The sequence below is a fragment of the Akebia trifoliata genome, chromosome 3 (genome assembly GCF_017979445.1).
Source record: "Akebia trifoliata isolate Shusen 1 chromosome 3, ASM1797944v1, whole genome shotgun sequence".
Classification (NCBI taxonomy): domain Eukaryota; kingdom Viridiplantae; phylum Streptophyta; class Magnoliopsida; order Ranunculales; family Lardizabalaceae; genus Akebia; species Akebia trifoliata.
This window is the reverse complement of record NC_141377.1, coordinates 39,971,207-39,989,963: the sequence shown is the minus strand read 5'-3', so window position 1 is coordinate 39,989,963 and position 18,757 is coordinate 39,971,207. Positions and strand designations below refer to the sequence as shown.

Here is an 18,757-nt window from a genome sequence, read left to right as displayed (position 1 = left end):
CGTGCCCCTATGATCGTGTTTGGACATTAGCATTCCTCATATATATATATATATATCGTTCGGAATCCTATCATAAAAATAAATAAATAAAATATATAAATCATAATCATTTATTTTCTTTCATTAAGTAATTTTCTAAATTATATTTAACATTATCACTGGTGAGACTCATTCTAAATATTTAATAATGTACTTCTGTTGAAAATAGTGGTATTGCTGAACCGTTCCACAACTCCATAACAGTATTTAAAGCTTTACGAAGTAACAATATCTATTTGGAAAATGCTGGAATGACACAAAGATGACAAAAATGATGTGTGGCGCGCACATTACCATAGATGCTTTTTACTTGTATATTGCGAAAAAGCATCTACTGTAATGTACGTGCCACCACGAGTTTTTGTCACCTTTGTCTCTCCCTTTGTGTCACCCCAGCACGACTCATCTATTTTTATTTCATTATCAATTAACCCATTACATAACAAGAAGAGACATTGCAAAAAAAAAAAAAAAAACCAATTAAGTAACAGTTGAATGAGACTGTAAATTAAAAAACTTAATTAGCCAATCCCTTACAAAACATAGACTGATACACTACAAATAGGAAAAGCCCTAAAAATACTAAATCAAACTCCATGATTAAACAAAGCTTGTTCTATCTCTCTCCATATATATGTAAAACGACCATTTTCTCTCAACAAACAAAAAGACACATTGAGGGAGAGGAAGAGGAAAGAGGTCGGTTGCAAAGTCAACCTCTCAAAAAAGTCAAACAAAGCCACTTGGGTTTATTTTACAGTACAGCAGGAGAGGATAACAAAACGTGGTCAATGAGTCAACCACGAAAAAACAAAATGTGAAAATGTCACAAAAACCCTCCTGCAAAACTAACCTCGCAGCCAAACAAACGGCAATAAAGTTGGTGTGGTGGATAAGATGAGAGATGGTCTAAAAAGGAGAAGAAAGACAAGGAGATTACAGGCCTTGTTTTATTCCTTATTACAAAAAGCTTCTAAGGTACTAAGAAGCTAAAAAAGAAGAGAACTGGATTGACTTTATTCTTCCTTTTTCACATGAACTGACGAAATGCTGACCGTAGATTCTTCACCAGATCCTTCACTGTCATGCAAAATTCTACGTCCATCTGCAAGAAATAGAAATTGAAGCAACAACAACAATAATTATTTAAAAAAAAGAAACATCAATTCATCTTCTAAGACACAAAAGTTCAACAAAATGAAACATGAAAGTAGTTGAACTATTTTTACCTTCCTTCATCTCTTATTTAGAAGACCCAATTGGACTAAAGAATTCATCATCTTTATTTGTGTTGTTAATGTCATTGGATGATTTTTTTTTTTTTTAACACTTGTGTTTCACTCACTCACACAAATTAAATATAATGTTTTTTCCTTTTTAGTTTTGAAAAAAGAGAGTTTATATGTCCACATCAATTGATGAAACTACAAGGTACCACACCACATGAGGATATATATGAAATCGAAGAAATCGAAGAAAAAAAAAAAAGGGGGAGTAGTTGCGCTAGCCTTTTCGAGGTCAAAGACGAAGAGCTTTTATGATTAAAGTAGAAACCCAAATCAAAATTTTATTTTGGAGAATAAGAAATGGATAAGGATGTGGTAATCAAAAAATAAAATGATTGTTAGCACCCTAGACACTACATTTATTTTCTTCATTTGGTGTGTGTGATAAAAATTTGGTGTGGGAGTCAGAAATTACCTGAGCAGTTACAGTTATGTCAAGAGCAGAATCACCAAATGGCATGGCACTGGAATTGACAACAATTAGATGAAGCTTTTCAATTTCGGCGAGAGTTTTCATTAGAATTCCTTTGTGTTTCTCACAATGAATTCTTATTAAGACGTTCTTATCGCATACTCTAGCTTCGATTTCAGGGAGTGACTCATCAGAATGGTCAGTGAAGTTCTCATCAGAGGAAGAGGTATCATCATCGGTAGAGAGCTGAGATTTCTTTATAAAGACGACGGACTCCATCATCTTCTTTGTGGTTTGCTCCTCAAGTATTTTTACTCGCTCTTGGAGTTGTTTCAAGTACTTTATAGCATCTCCAAGAATAGAAGCCTTATCCATCTGTAATAAGGATTTAAAAAAAATGTTCAATCGACATTTTTGTAAAACAAATTCTTCCAACACCTTATGCTAACTCGTTAAAATCTTTCAATTTAGGCAAGTGTTTCCTTTTGATCTAGCTCACCCCTTTATGCAAAAATAAAAAATAATAAAAAATTCAGAAACTTGATTATGTTAATTTCTCTGATTGGATTAGTTAAGTCGAATGTAAACCATGAGCTAGCTTCCATCCTTCCCAATTAGAACTTGTCTTTGAATTTGAATAAAGGCCAGCCTAAAAAAAAAGAGGAATCAAGCAAATCATGTATATATGTTCTTTTTTTCGAAATTTGAAAAAGATTTACTAACCAAGGAAGAGAAATATCAAAGGAACCCTTAGAATTAATTAAGGGCTGAAAAACTACAAGTCAGGGAAGTTATGCCATATGTTGAAGAAATTAATCGAGCACGATTTCGTAGGGATGACACCCTTTTAATCCGAAAAAAGAACAATTTAAACATTAGAGAATCTTTACACTACATTGTTAGTCCCACGCTGCTGTATAAAGGAGGATAATGTCAAGTTAACAGTTTGAGCAAACACTTGACATCTCCTAATAAGATTACTAATTCTTTGTTTCGTTGATGGACAAAAACTGTTGTTTGATTAGGTGACACTTTCAGCTTTAAATCATTAGGACCTCAATGAACATTCTATCATGAAAAATATATCGGAAGTGAAATCTTGACAGGAGAAATTCAAGAAAGAAAAGGGTATACCTTGGTTAGGCCGGGGACAATGGCGGATAGAGCAATGAACCTCTGACTAAGCTTCTCACGCCGCTTCCTCTCTGCCATGATGTGATCTTGAGTATAAGATGGTGGCTTAGTCGCCATGGTAGTCCTCTTAGTTCCCTGGTTAGCTTTTAATGCATAACTCTGGTTCACATAGGAGCCATGTGGAATCAAAATATTTGAAGGGATGGTCGACACCGACACCGCCTCCTCTTTAGGCTTCACAGCACCAAATATATTCCCGTAAGAAAATTGAGGATCGTTCTGCGAATTCATATTCCCAAAAGAAAGAATGCTTGGAGAAGAAGATTTGGTGTTTGATGCATTTTCGGTGGTGGTGCAAGAATCCCAACTATCAGTTTTGATCTGCTTTGCGGGTCTCTCGAAACCACTCTGAGAATTGGTGGTGGTGGAGGTGATTCTTGGGTTGAAAGGCGGGTAAGACAAGAAGCTCTCAGAGGAGAAAGAGTGTTGGAAATCTTCTCCAAGTGCAGATATTATTTGATGTGTGGTGAATTCATCAAGAGAGTTGAACCCATATTGATGGATGAAGTTGGGATCTTCTATTCCCTGTAAATTGGACAAGAAAACTCCTCTATAGTGTTTGCTTTGAACAATCAAATTAAACTAGCTATTGATGCATTTCTTGTAGATGAATTTTAGGAACAATAAGGACTTAACATAATAATCCTACCATTTCTGATAACCATCGGATCGATGAAGTCTCCATTAGTATAGATTTGATCTTATATTGTGTAGAAGACCTTGATAAGATCCTAGGAAAAAAAAATTGCAAGAATTAAAGAAGAATTGAAATAATGGGCTTCAAAACTAAAATAAATAGAGCTCAAATTTCAATTGAAAACATGGATTGAGGAAAAAAGAAGAAATATATGTAATTGCCAAGATCTTAGCATCTGAGAAATCCCAAGTCTGAAGTAATATAAGTAAAAAAAATTCAATATTTTTTCTAAGGAGTTGAAAGAAAATCAATTTTCAAAATCCATATATTTTCATAGAATGAGATTGCTATAACCAGAACAAAGAGAAACCCAACAGATTAAGGCTCAAAAGAGCTTAATTTCGTCAATAATGATTCAAGTTTCACTTCACTTCCAAAGACCCAAAATCCAAAACAGGTTCAAATTTTGGAGTTTTTGAGCAACTCCAAAATTTTAGGAAAAGTAGTGCAAAACCCAAGATTTTAGGAAGAAGGAGACATGAAAACTCACCCACTAAAGAAGACTCAAAGCTTCTTTTCCTAAAGCACCAACAGAAGACTCCTTCCTTCTTTTATAGCTAATAATATAAGAAAGAACCTCTACACACGTGTGAACAGTCTCCTTCCTTCACTGTTCCAATGGTAGGCTCTCTCTCTTTAGTTTTTATTTTCTCTTACACGAATTGCTGACGTGAGTCTTAGAAAAATCACAACTTGGGATTGATGGAGATAGCGTTTCATTTAAAAAACAAGATTAAATAAGTTTGTAATCTTTAAACAGTCAACTATAATAAGCTGGAATCTTAATAATTAAGCCATTGAGTATAGTTTAGCACTTTAGCAAGTTCACATTGTTCCAAGCGTTTATACTGTTTTTCAACTCTTTTAAAAATTAATCCTCAACTAATATTGAATAAACAAATATTTGGTTGAATTCTTGCTACAAGTAAATCCCTTTTATTTATTTATTTTAAATGAGGGTATTTCCGACTTTTTATCTATTTAAGTGAGATTAATTAAAAGTCAAGGGACAAAGAAATAATCTTGCACTTATGAGGGGTTGATGTAATTTCGAAGAATTACTCAACTACCTTTGTAAATTATGAATTTGTTGTTTTGAAAGTTATGGGCTAAGCTGAGGAACCAATGGCACGACACCATGTGTACCGAAAAGTTCCTAAAAATAAACTACTTAATCTGCTCCCTAAATTTTCACTCTATGATCAATCACTTTTGCTCATTTAATAAACATGGCGTCATGCCATTTTAATAGATATACTTATCAACTTATCATAAGATATCTTTATAACAGGTACAAATATTAAATCGAGGTATCCATTCTATGACAACTTTCAATTTACCCTCTATTTTTGTGCCTTTAGTAGGCCTAGTATTTCCGGCAATTTCAATGGCTTCTTTATCTCTTCATGTTCAAAAAAACAAGATTGTTTAGATCCGATGGGACCAAATCTCATCACTTTTTTTTTTCAAGACTTGGATCATAGAATATCCCTAAATTATAGAAGTTTATATATATATATGGGGCGGTTCAAGGGCCATGTGTAAAAACATTTGAAAAAACAATGGTTTTTCAAAATATGGGTTAGAGGTTTTGGATTGAGCTGATTTTTTGTGAGGATGGTCACTATGATGAGAAGATCATCCTCACAAAAAATCAGCTCAATCAGAAACTTCTAAATCCATCAAAAGTGATTTACAAATTATTGACAAAAATTTGTAAAAAGTCGACGATCCACATTCTAAATCACTTTTAATGGGGTTGGAAGTTTCAGATTGGACTGATTTTTTTTTTCCAGATGATCTTCCCATCATAGAGATCTTCGTCACAAAAAATCAGCTCAATCCGAAACTTCTAACCCATATTTTGAAAATTTATTAATGTTACATTATTTTTACATATGTTTTCTCGTATGTCCCTTGAACCTGACCCATATATATATATATATATATGTCCAGGTTCTAAAATAAGACTTTTTTATCAACAGGTTGATGACCATTAGCATTTGAGATAAAACATGGATTTCCTTGAGATTAATTCCACTCTTCTAAGGATTAATACACTTTTTCCTAAGGATACACTTTCTAAACAGAGATTTACTGTTTAGAAAGTAATGTGGTAAGTTGATGAACCAATGGCATAATGCCATGTGTATTGAAAAAATATTAAATAAGTTCTTAAACTACTCCTAAATTTACTCTCTACTAACCAAGCACTCTTGCACATTTAATACACATGGCATCATGTCATTGGTTCATCAGCTTAAACATGACTTTCTAAACAAAAATCTTTGTTGACAATTTCTTGGGAATCCCTTCCATCCCAAGAGTCATGTCGATCGAGAGCCTCTAGCCGATAATATGAGGCTAGTATTTTCCTTTAAAATAACCCAAACAAATAATAATTAAAATGATCAATAATGACAAAGAGTTTTGAATTACGCACTCTGTATGAAATTATATAGCAATCATCGTTGTTGATCTCGTCATCTATAATCTATACCTTATCTCAAATTTTCAAAGTCGGCCCATGAAATATATTGTGCTATTTAACTCTTTCACAAACCATATAATCAGTTAAAGATCATCTTCTTGTGTGTATTTTTGTAATTATTCAAATTCATGTCATTTTTTATCTTTCTCTTATTTATATATATATATATATATTAGTATGTTCAATATATATATCAAATCATTCATAAATGAAATTAGTTATATATACAATCATTATTAGGGGACATGGGCGGATTTACAGTGGGGGCACTTGCCCCCACAAGAATTTTCAATATTCATAAGGAGTTTAAGTTATCGCAATAAATTATAGCAGTGGATAAATCGATTCGTCGCTATTGCCCCCCCACAAAAAAAAAAAAAAAAAATTTATTCTTAGTTATCCCCTCACACAAAAATTTCCTCTCTTACTTGCCCCCACATGGGAAAAGTCCTAGCTCCACCCCGGGTAGGGGATCTTGTAAAATAATTATGATCACAATAATTATACATGCCAAGTGATGTATGTTATAAAATGATAATTAATAATGATTTACCTACAAAATCAAGTAACCAAGATTTGTTTCCATTCAAATGGTGAGTGACCATAGTTTCATTGACCAAGTCTTGGGGGACATAAACTATCAGATATCTCTATATTTAATTTATTAGAATAGAAATCCTTGTCCTTAGTAAGGCTGGCTCTAAAATCCGATCTTGATTGGTTTGGGGCTTGTTTGGAATTGTTGTTTCTGCTTATAACGCATTACCCTTGGAAGAAGAGATGGTACTGAAAGCGAGACGGGGCAAAGTATAAAATGATGAAATTTTGGATAAAAAATCACAAATATAAGCACAAATGAGAACTTGGGTCCTTTAGCATCAAGATTCGCAAGAGATACTGTCCCAGTCTGGTACAAATACACAATTTAGATCTCAAAGTGTTTAGTTGTACCCAAATGATCCTTCAAGAGATGTCGTTTAACATAGTTTAAATGAGTTTTCATCATTGAAGGACAAATCCTTTTTGGCCCCTCTTTTGATTTTATATTTTATTTTAGTATTTGATTATTTAACTGGTATTGTCAATACGAATGTATGACATATATCTTCGGCATTGCTTGCAACACTCGTTTTATCTAGTAAGGCACTATAATTGCCACAAAACTTCAAGGCATTTGGTTCAAATTGTTAGATTCTTATTATGGATAGTCAGATTGTGAAAACTGATATTCAGATTCCATAATCTCATTTGACTTGCACTATATTTGAAAAGTGATTTCAAAATCTAAAATCATTCTCTCTTTTGTGCTTATTCAACATATTGTAACCACAGTAAAAATAAAAATTAAAAAACAAAACAAAAAAACCATTTCATGAGAAATATTAGTAGGAAACAGGTTCCAAAATCACAAGAAACAGGTCTTGCATTACTTTTGACTTTAAGCTAAGTTTGTTATTCTTATCATGGGAGAATCACTTTTATAGTCCAACCCATCAATTTTGAAATCTCGATACTGAAAAATAATAATAATAAATAAATAAATAAGATATTAATAAATGATCCAGACCCAGAAGTTGGGGTAATCCCCAGAATTTTGCAGCCAATGCCAGGCAAACATGAGATGGAAAGCTTCATTAAAGAATGAAAAGTGATTTGGAAAATACCCCCCAAATCGAGGAAGATCCCATGAGATCCAGAGACATCTGGCAAACAACATTAACACAAGAAATTTATGAATACATGGGAGAATAACGATGTGTGTATAGTCCTTGATTAGATTGCTTTGTGTAAGCCGAGCCTTGATAAACTCCTTGGGAAGGGTAGGTCAAGTGTTCAAAACCCCTAGAAGTAATGTATTCCTTGGGGCCACCCTCCAGGGTCTGGTTGACCCTCGACTCAACCAATTGCACGTAGGACTTTCTGAGGGGGCGGTGCATGTGACTGTGGTATTAGTCTCACCCGAAGTGTGAGAATAACCACAATAAGCAAAAACAAAAAAAGATTTCAAGATTGCTTATTCTCCTCTTAACTTGGACATTAGAGTATGTTCTCCACATCATGCAACGCTCCTTTATACCATTGAATATACCCCCTTGCATCAGTTATCATCTCATATTCTGACTAAATCAGTAATTACAATGTTTAGAAAGAGATTTCCTTCAATGCCCATTTGAATAACTCGAGAGCACAAATTCATGAGTTAGACACAAGTGAGGACAGTACACAAAGTGAACTTTGTAAGCTTCATCCCATAGGCATTCATATGGTGAAAGGACTTCATGCTCATGGCTATGCTGATCAAGTTCACTAACAATAGAGTTGCAACCTTGTTGGTCATGACCGTGCTTAACCAAACCGCTAGTTTCACCAACGCCAATATAAAGTCACGAATTCTTTGTATAAGAGTAATAAGCATTTTGGTGCCAGAGAAACATATGGGAGTGTACTCCCGCCCCGTCTTACAGATCCAATCAAGGCATTTCAATGCTAAGCTGGCTTTTCCAGGGAAACCCGTTTCTCTAGAAAAATTGTTTCCCACATGGGTGACAAACCCTGTTATTCTTTATTGAGAAAACTGTTTCCCAAATAGATGGAAAAGTTGAAGGAAATACACTTCATGACATGTCTGATATAAAAATGTCTGTTTTAATTTCTTGAATAGTAAATATGCAAATCAGGATAAATGATAAATATCAGGTTTTCTATTTTAATGTCTACAATTTGGTCCTAAAATAAGATCCTCAAATACAATAATCTAAGCGAAGACTACACCATAAAGCAGAAAGATTAGAAGGAAAATTTTCATTCAGCAATGACTGGGGTTCTATAAGCAACAAAGTGAGTTACCAGAGGAACAATCAATTTTTTTCCTGAGTCCAGATCTTCACCGTCTTGTCATTCCCAATTGCACCAGATGCGATCATGTTCTCAGAAGGGTGACATGAGATAGAAATAACAGTGTCTGTGTGACCTTCTAATTTCTGAACCACTTCTTTGGTCTGAAGGTTCCACAAGTAAACACAGTTATCTTCGGAACCACTGACAATATATTTCCCATTTGTTATAGAAAATGTAGAAGAAATGCAGAATTTTGAATTAACATGTCCAGTGTATGTCTTCAGAAATTTCCCAGTCGAAAAGTTCCATAGTCTCTGCAGACCAGACACCATAGGATATGTGTCAAAACTAATATCAGAGAATGTTTAACAAGTAATAACAAGTTAGGGCAATAGAAGCTAAATTTATTTTAAGTACCTGTCAAAAAGAAAGAAAAAAGATTTGATAAGCTAAATAAATATGTTTATGTGCATAGCCACACAAACATGTGCAAAGAAAGGAGAAACATCGAAGAGGATGCCAAGAATTTAACACATAAAAGGTAATTCATTTTAGTTCCATTTCAAACTAATTAATTGATTGGCTTTTGACATAAAATTCAACAACATTGATCGAATGAAATATCACAATGAAAACGGAGCTGATTGAGTAGATAGCGCCATTTTTTTTATTAGTATAATATATTGATAAAAGGGAAAAAAAAGTACAGGGAGGCCGAGGAGGCCTCTCAAAGAGCAAAAAAAGAAGGAAAGTTAAGACGTTAGTGATTACATAAAGAGTTCCATCTAAAAAGAAAGTCATCAAAAGTAACTCCCGCAAAGTCTATGTTCTGTTTAGACCAAAGATACAAAAAGCCCAAGATCTCCAAGAAACTGCCGTGACGGCTTCTCATCTTATTATTGAACACCCTGTTATTTCTCTCGTTCCACATCCACCAAGCAATAGCCGAGGGAAGAATAGCCCAAAGGAACCTTTTTTTCTGGATGAGAAAGCATTGTTAACCCACTCTTCTAACAACGAGGCACTTGATGGGGCGCTTGAGCAGGAAGCGCCATGATGGGGTGCTTGATTTGATTGTATTCTTTGCTTTCTTTTGTTTTGCCTAGGCAGCTCACCCCGACCTCTTGTTATCCATTTTTGAACCTCGTTTACTTCCATGGCTATAAATTTTACTTATAAAAAACAATAGGATTTATAAGCAGCAAAATTTATTTTTGGAGATATAGTTCAGCATAATCCAAAGGAAAGGAACCATATCAGTCAAAACTTATTGCAAGCAAATGAAGATGCGAAAGGTATGGAAGGGATGAACTATACAAATGGTCTCAGGATTCAAGATAATCAAAGCAAACTGTTAAAATAAAGTAAAAAAGGATGGTTGTGCAAAGTTGCCAGCATTTTTTTCCCTTTACATCTTTTTTTTATTCCGTACTTTAACATTCTCAAGCAGAACGACAAGATCCCTACTTTTTTTTTCCATTGTATCAACAAACAAAGTGCTTTGCAGAAACACGTTTGAGCAATCATACTCTCACAGCAGGATGAGAACAAAGCAAGTGTGGGCCAAAGCTAACATGAAATATTATTTCCACCCAAGTGCCCGACTCGAGGATCCAACGGCTCCACCTCAAAAGACAAAACACCCAATGCAGGAGAAACTAGATATCAGTCATCAAACAAGCAGTATCAAATGAGATCTCTATCATACCAAAGAGCTCTTATAGGAACATGACACCAGAGGATCCCAATCCTGTAAACATGTAGAGAGAAACAAGCGAATAACTGGAATATGGTTTTTGGTTAGTGTCTGGTATACAGTAAATTGGAATGTGAATGGAATCGAACCAATGAGGGGGAAATATAGAAGTTTCTGTTCACAAGTAAGAATTCTCAGAATTGTCATTAAATAATAATCTCTCCAAGATTGTGTGTGATGGCTTTCCTGAGACCAAACATACATTATTTGCAGATCTCAACCGATTCAAGGACTTCATATTAACAAGGAAACAGGACCAAAATAAATTGCGAAAACAGAACAATGTATGTATCCTCTTGAATGAACAACTGTCTAATACTTCTGTCTTCCAGACAGAGTCCAAAAATATGAGCCCTGTGATACACTTCTCAAGGAAAAACTAATAAATCATAAACTACTCCAGTTGAAGGTTCTAAGAAGCAAGAGAAGAACCCAAAAGAGCATGGATTGAGATAGTGGAAGCAGATATGAATATGCATTCAATAACAGAAAACGTGGCTCTGGAAAGAGTGAATGGAGGAAAAGGATTCATTTAGTCGGACCCCAAATCCTTGGGGTAAGGCTTTGATGGTAAGCATCTCTACTTAGTGTTTGAGATACCAATTTAATAAAATTTTGTGGTTAGGGACTTTCTTTGGGGACAATACTAGACACTAAACCATTAACAAACAAACAAATTGTAGCTAGATCAAGCATCACAGTATAGAAGCAGCACAGCCACCACATCGGAACTCCAGCGAGTAGTTTCTTTGGCCAATTTTGCAATACTCTGATGTTGAATATAACTCATTCAGTGCATTAGAGTGCCACTGCCGCTTACCTCCTTTAAGCAGTCCAACATGCAGGAACAACCCCATGTTGAGATAGAGTTCTATTACACACCAATTGAGGCTGATGTCGAATACATACCTCTCAGAGAGTTTCAAGGAGTGTTTTTTTGACGATCTTGTTAATAGATACATCTTGGTTTTCTTTTGCTTTCTATGTTATCCTTAGTACACCTCAACCTATAAGGCAATGTCCCTCTTTTCTTTTTCTAATAAAGAGCTATACTTGTAAAAAAAAAAAAGTCATCATGGCCTGGTAACACCCTCCTAGTAAAACATTTAGGTAAACATAAATCTTCTCAATCAACATGAGGTACTTCTTGTGCTCAGACTTCCCATTTCATTATTCTTTGTTTGCCGTCAAGGAAATGACAAGGTCCAATATTTGAGGAAAGAAAAATAACTCAGCACTCTATAGAGGATAGCCAGATAAAGCATATATGACATTCAAGGAAAAGTAATGGCTCTTCCAAGTGATAGAACCTTTTTTTTTTTTTAAAGCCAGAATCCAGTGCCATTGCCCTAAATGCAACCTAATCATTGTTTTCCATCCATATGGCCTAAAAGCCTTTGTTTTAACCCATAAAAAGCCTAAATCCATTCCATCCCTTTCTAAGTGAACCTCATTGTCCTGCATCATGGGCTTTCCCATGAAACACCTAAAATAGATTCATAATACAACATTGATGCTCCTTCAACTAAACTGAAGGAAGAACCAACCAAACCTCTAAAGGAACTTTTTTGATTAACATTTACACAATGAGAAGCAGCAGAAACATTGCCAAAGTCGAAGCATTCTTTTCATGACTATTCCATATCTCAGTTTTTCCATCGAAGCCCGGTATTCTGAAAGAATGTTGTTGTGTCCGCCACAAAGCTTCCAACCTTATCCCTTTTGCTGCTATTGTAACGTCAATGAAGGGTCTACCAAATAAAAAGAGTAATAAACAAATGTCACATGTATGCTTTTCTCTTGGACATCACATACACTTTTTTTTGGCCATGAACAAATCTTTTCCTAGGAAACCCTTATTGTTAAAGCTGCATTTGTCGTCCATGCAAGTAAAATTCTCTTTGTCATCGAGATGACTAAATTCTTCTTAAAGGTAAAAAAATGTGGAATCTATTTCAGTTAAACAAAGTGTTCACCTATTGATTGGTTCATCATCCATGTACCATAAATCAGAAACAGGTGATCCTAAAAATGGTTGAGATAGGTTTTTTATTGGTAAATGGTTGAGATTGTTATCCAGCACGTACTCCTATCCGTGGAAGTGCCCTTTTCAAGTGAATTAACAGGTAGATGTTCTTCGATGTTATCAAAACAAGGCTCAAAATGATCATTAGAATTAACGAGTCCAACCCATACGGGTAGCGAGTGGCTCGGCAACATGGGTATGCTCCCCAAGGTCATGTGTCCAACTCCCCCCAGGCTTACCCGTTGCACGTGGTTTGCAAATGATTGCATGCATCCACAGGGATTAGTCCTTCCTTATCAATTTTGGAATACTCTTCATTACACCCAAAAAAGAAAAAAAAAATTAAGGAGACCTTTTGGATCACAATATATTTTCCAATTTACATGCTTTTTGGAATTAAAAATTGTCACAAACAAGGCAAAAAAAAGGCTTAACATTTTCAAGATACAAAAGGACCAGTTCAGGATGTGAATTTTCATACAAGGCTACAAGCATACAAAAAAATCGTTCACACTATGCAAACAATCTACTTGAGGGGGGAAATTGATTTTTCCTTATACCAGGCACGTGGCAGTTAAAGAAATGTGCATAAAATGTCTAATGTGCATCACAAGGTTAGGCACGTGTCCATCAATTAAAAACGTCAACGTGGCACAATTGATAAGGTAAAAATTTTGAAATGGGACTTATGGAGAAAATATTTTCCATTTGTCAAGATATTGACACATCAATTTGAGATACACGCTAGCATCCGACCTCTATAAGCTTGAATAAGCTGTTCCTAAAACAAATTATGATAAAACAATTATAAAGACTCTTAAAGAAGAAAAAAGAAACTAATGTAAAATACCAAGAGCATATGAAGGCAATAAACAAACATTATTTGTTAGCAGAACACCATGAGTGTGTGAGGACATTAATTGTCCACCAAAACACCATGAGCGTATGGTGAGAAGACATTAATTGTCCACAAAACACAACAAGAGCATGAAGGCAACAAATGGGAATTAACCACCCGCAAAACCACAAAAGTAAGGTAAAATACTGGGAACAAACTCTACGAGCGTATGTGACAAGACACTGAAAGGGTGATAAATACACACAAATTTATGGTAAGGGACATTAAACTACCCAACCCTGGAAAAAAAAAACTATAACTAGAGAGGGAGACAACCAAAAAAGGGGAGGGGGGAAATAGTAACAAAGGGGGTCCACTTTTCATCTTCTCTTCTACAAAGTTTATTTAATAAGTGGGGACAAGCTTGTAATTTACTACTTGTAATCCTATGAAAAATGGTATATTCTCACTCACTCTCTCTCTCTCTCTCTTTCTCTCTCTCTCTCTCTCTTGTCCAAAGATGTAAGTTTGGGGTGACAAACCTCATCAATAAATTATTTGTTCTTTTATTGTTTCCTTTATTTTTTGGCTTTTTATGTTGCAAGTGTGATTGTGTATTTCACATCCAACATTGAGATTTGAAATGTTGGGGAGAATCTCAAGGAATCAACAACATATTGATAATTTTTCCCACATATTTGGCATCATCCACAAGATTCCAGCAAGAAGTGATGCACATCTACCATTGTTTCCATTTCAAACAATGATAAGTCTTTCACCCCCACCTATACCACAAACCATCAAAAAAATTATGATGCAAGCATTATAGTTAATGCACTTGGGAAGAATGTTGGTCAATCAACAATAAATGGATATATGGGTTTTATTTCCATGCATCCTGAGTGTATGGATCAAGCCCATTTATTCCAATTTTATGAGAAGCCATTAACTGTATATCTTGGGCCACAACCCCAAACGGTTGGAGAGATGGCCATGATCATGCCTCAAGAGACAGAGGTCTTGAGTTTGAATCTCCTCTTAGGGACCACCCTTAGGGATTTATCCCATAAATTATCCAATTTGTGTGGGGCAAGAAAGGGACTGCACATGCCCAAGAATTAGTCGAGTGCTCTAAGAGGCATGTCTACCTCGGCTACAAAAAAATGTATATATACACGTTGGTCCAACAAACAAGAAAGTTAAGTGTCATCTTACTCTCCCAAGATACGCACCCCAAACAAAATGATGCTAGGGAATGAGTAGACTCCCCCATCATCACCATCCAATGAAAAAGATGAAAATGCAATCTCACTCTGAATCCTATTTATAGGAAACAAGTCATCCAAGCTACTAAGGGTTCATCCCTTTAGTAGGTGACCGTACTCTCTAAGTTACTTTAGGTTAACCCCCTTGCAGACAATGGGTCATCCGAACTGCTTAGGGTTCATCCCCTTAGCAAATGAGTATCCATTTTGAGTTGCTTAGGATTGCAAAGAATGGGTCATCTGAGCTACTAGGGTTCATCCTCCTTAGTGGGTGACAAACATTTTGATCTGCTAATGGTTAACCCACTTTGCAAACAATAAATTGTCCAAGTTGTTACGGGTGCAGCCCTTGGCAAGTGCCCATACACTCCAACCCTTTCACGAGCAACAAGTCATTTGAACTACTAAGAATTCACTTACTTGGCAATTGGTCATGTACTTCGAGATGCATCGGGTTCACCACCTTTGTAGGAATGATGTCATCTGAGCTACTAAGGATTAACCCCCTTGGCTAGTGAAATGCATTCCAAACAACGAAGGGATCACCCCTTCAGTAAGCAGTTGGTTATTTGAGACTCGTTATATAAAAGTCAAAGTCAATTTCCTCCAAGCGAATAGATTCTTTCAATAACAAAAGGCAGCCTAATTAGACTCAAGCTTTCCAGGATGTCTAGCGAAGAGAAATGGATTTCTCATATACGGACCACAGGTAAGTACTTTGCGCTCCACCATCGAGACGGGACTATTAAGGGGACAAAATTTGGTTTTTCCCCATGCCATACATGTGGCACTTCAAGGCGTTTGCATAAAATGCACGGTGCATATCTTGAGGCCAACACCAACCCATTCAGGATGCCTATGTGGTGCAATCAATAAGGTAAAAAAAAATTATTTGGAACTTGTGAGAACAAATTTTGACATTAGTCTAGATCTTGACACACGTCACCTTGAGATCCATAGTAAAATCTAACCTTACAAGTTGTTCCTAAAGCAAAATATGGTAAAGCATGTATAAAGACTTCTAAATACAAAAAGAAATTTGCAAAAGAATACCACATGGTAAGGCAATAGAGAGACATTCATTGTCTGCAAAACACCACAGGCGTATAAAGGCATTGATTGGGCATTAACTGCCAACAAAACTCCATGAGTGTATGATGATGAGACATTAATTATCCACAAAACACCACGAGTGCATAAAGGCGGTAAATGGACATCAACTGCCCAGAAAACCCAAAGAGTAAAGTGAGAATGCATTAAACGGGCAATAAGCAACTACAAAACTCCACTAGCGTATATGAGAAGACATTTAAAGGACATTAACTACCCACAAATATGTGGTAAGGGGGTATTAAACTATAACCAGCCCTAGAAAAATTTAAAACTAGAAGGGAACACTAACCTCATTAGAAATTTTGTGTGTCCTTCTCTCCTTTCCTCTATTTAATTTTATCTTTTGACATTGAGTGTAAATATATGTATGTGATTGTATGCTTCACATCCATGGCTAAGATTTGAGTTATTGGAGAAAATGTCACAATTCTTACGCAACACTACTAATAATGGAATATAGTGATAATAAAATTATTCCTATTTTAAAAGAAAAAACAAGCTAAAGGGATTACATACTCACCAATGTATTATCCAAAGTCCCAGCAAGAATAAACTTCCCATTCGGCGAGAACTTCACAAAAGACACCGGTGGATTCTCATCATCAATAAGAGTCTTCATACAATGCCCGGTCGACGCATCCCAAATCCTACACAACCCATCGTAACTGCTCGACACGATCAACAACCCATCTCGATTAAAATTCACCGCCGTAACAGGATCCGAATGTGCAGGCAACACTTTCAAACACTTCCCAGTCTTCACATCCCAAACCCTAACAGTCTCATCAAACGAACCTGATACAATCATATTCGATTGGGGATTATAATTCACGCAGAATACGTAATTGGTGTGGCCTTGCAGAGTCTTAACCTGCAAACCAGTTTCTACGTCCCATATCCGTACAGTCTTGTCATCTGAACCAGAACAAATGTAACGAGAATCAGAGGAGAAAGCGAAATCAGAGATGCCTTGTTCGTGGCCTTCGAACTCTTTGAGGAGAGATCCATCAGTAGGAGACCATATACGGATTGTCTTGTCAGCTGATGAGCTGCCCAAGAGGTTTCCATCTTCAGAGAATTTGACACTCGAGACTGCGCGTTTGTGTCCTGTTAGGGTTTCTTTCAGTGTGTAGGGTTTAATGGCTTCTGTTGAATCTGAATCCATTGGTACTGGAGGTGGAGGTGTTACAGGTTTTTTTTTTTTAATTTAATTTAATCGGAACTCTGAATTTGAAGATGTTTTGAGAAAATAAAATTGCGAGGGTTCAAATGGGTCTGTTGAAGATAGACGAGTCGATTGTCCGTAAAAGCTAAAAACAGTAATGCGAGTCGTTTCTGTCTCTCGAGTCTCGACCATTGTTTACAGGGGTTTAAGAATGCGAGGGAGGGGACCTGATCTATACTATAAAAACGGGGTCGAGTTCACTCGTTCGAGTCAACTCGTTTCACACGATTCAACTCGTCAGTCTCTGGTTTAAAAAAATTTGTATTTTATATCGGGAAATTTCCCAAAAAATTACATGAGTTTTAGTTAAGACCGAAAGTGTTACTAGTTTATCAGTGTTCCCTATTTGTTATAAATTTAATCAAAATTGCCCTTGAATGTAGAAACAAATGCTTTTTGTATTTGATGTTGTTTGAGAAAATTTATTATTTGTGTGACAAGTTATAAGGTACATAATAAGGAAGCAAAAGCTTTTTTTACAAGAAATAGCACACGTTTCCTGTAGCAATCTTTCCACGGTTGAGAGAGAGTCGTAGTATGAAAAAATAACATGACAGCTCTCTTGTGATCATGCTTTAGATCTAATTTTTTTTTTAAAAGTTTTTTTTGTTAGATCCATGAGTTTAAAAATGAACAACTACTGAACTATCAACTTTTGAAGGATGTGATTTTATTGTATTAGTAATGTGGCACTCTTTCAACTGTCCAAACATTACCATCGCGTGTTACATTAAACTTGTGCAACAAAGGATCCGCTTCCTTCTTTACGAGCCAAATTTGTATTAAATCTTCTTCTTCTTCTTTTTTCTTCATTCTATGTGGATCCTTCAAATTGATGAGCGAGATAAATACTATTTCAATATTCTAATATTTTTTCTTCAAATTAATGATAGAAGGAATGTTGACAAATCATGCAAAATTTGCAAATAGATTTTAAATAGAGTGTTGATGCAACTTCCATACATGATTAACAGGCCATGAATAAATTGTTGACAAATAAATGTCTTTCGAACAATCGGTATTCTTTGTCTTTCCAAGTTGAGTTGCAACTTGAAACCAAATATTAGTGTAGATATCTTGTGTTGCTATAACAGAGTTATGGAGGAGAATGATTGATGATATTATTATAGGTAAGAGAGTAAGAAGATTACAAATTGTATTACAACTACATGTTTTGTTGATTTCATTAGGATTCTAAATTAAATAAGCCTAATATACCTCAAAGAAACATGTACATTCTTCAAACAATATGTGTATGGTTTCATATATGATATTGATGGAGAGGTTGACTACATTACTATGTTGAATGAATATAAAAAGAGTCATAATATATCTATGATCATACGTATTTTTGCAGATGAAAAAACAATAATAAGCTCTACTCCAATGGCTTTTTTTTTTTTTGTAAAAAGGTTTGTAAATGCATACTGTTGACATACCTTTCACAAAGTGTTGGCAGATCTATCATATGATGTAGACATAATTTTCTCTAAGTATGGTATTGACATACAATTTTTTAATACTAAAACAATATGCCTTATATATGGTCGATGAAATACCAAACCCAAAAAAGTTTG

At 35.3% G+C, this 18,757-nt stretch overlaps 2 protein-coding genes across 4 annotated transcripts; both read right to left on the bottom strand.

The window, feature by feature from the left end:
* Nucleotides 1-514: 514 nt before the first annotated feature.
* On the bottom strand, nt 515-4,181 carry LOC147406919 (transcription factor bHLH25-like). 2 transcript variants are annotated; one of them, XM_086435273.1, is made up of 5 exons: nt 4,119-4,181; nt 3,581-3,662; nt 2,872-3,456; nt 1,741-2,112; nt 515-1,144 (listed from the first exon to the last, which is right to left on the bottom strand). In XM_086435273.1, exons 2-5 carry the CDS (start codon nt 3,614-3,616, stop codon nt 1,070-1,072), a joined length of 1,068 nt encoding a protein of 355 aa, XP_086291399.1. In that variant the 5' UTR covers nt 3,617-3,662; nt 4,119-4,181; the 3' UTR covers nt 515-1,069. The 2 variants fall into 2 exon arrangements, with proteins under 2 accessions (XP_086291399.1, XP_086291401.1); XM_086435275.1 differs by lacking the exon at nt 4,119-4,181 and having other exon boundaries at nt 3,581-4,107.
* A 4,568-nt stretch (nt 4,182-8,749) lies between these two features.
* WDR5A (Transducin/WD40 repeat-like superfamily protein) lies at nt 8,750-17,341 on the bottom strand. 2 transcript variants are annotated; one of them, XM_086435271.1, is made up of 2 exons: nt 16,476-17,338; nt 8,750-9,271 (listed from the first exon to the last, which is right to left on the bottom strand). In XM_086435271.1, the coding sequence occupies exons 1-2, from the start codon at nt 17,118-17,120 to the stop codon at nt 8,978-8,980; spliced, it is 939 nt and encodes a 312-aa protein (XP_086291397.1). In that variant the 5' UTR covers nt 17,121-17,338; the 3' UTR covers nt 8,750-8,977. The 2 variants fall into 2 exon arrangements, with proteins under 2 accessions (XP_086291397.1, XP_086291398.1); XM_086435272.1 differs by lacking the exon at nt 8,750-9,271 and adding an exon at nt 9,367-10,603 and having other exon boundaries at nt 16,476-17,341.
* Nucleotides 17,342-18,757: the final 1,416 nt, after the last annotated feature.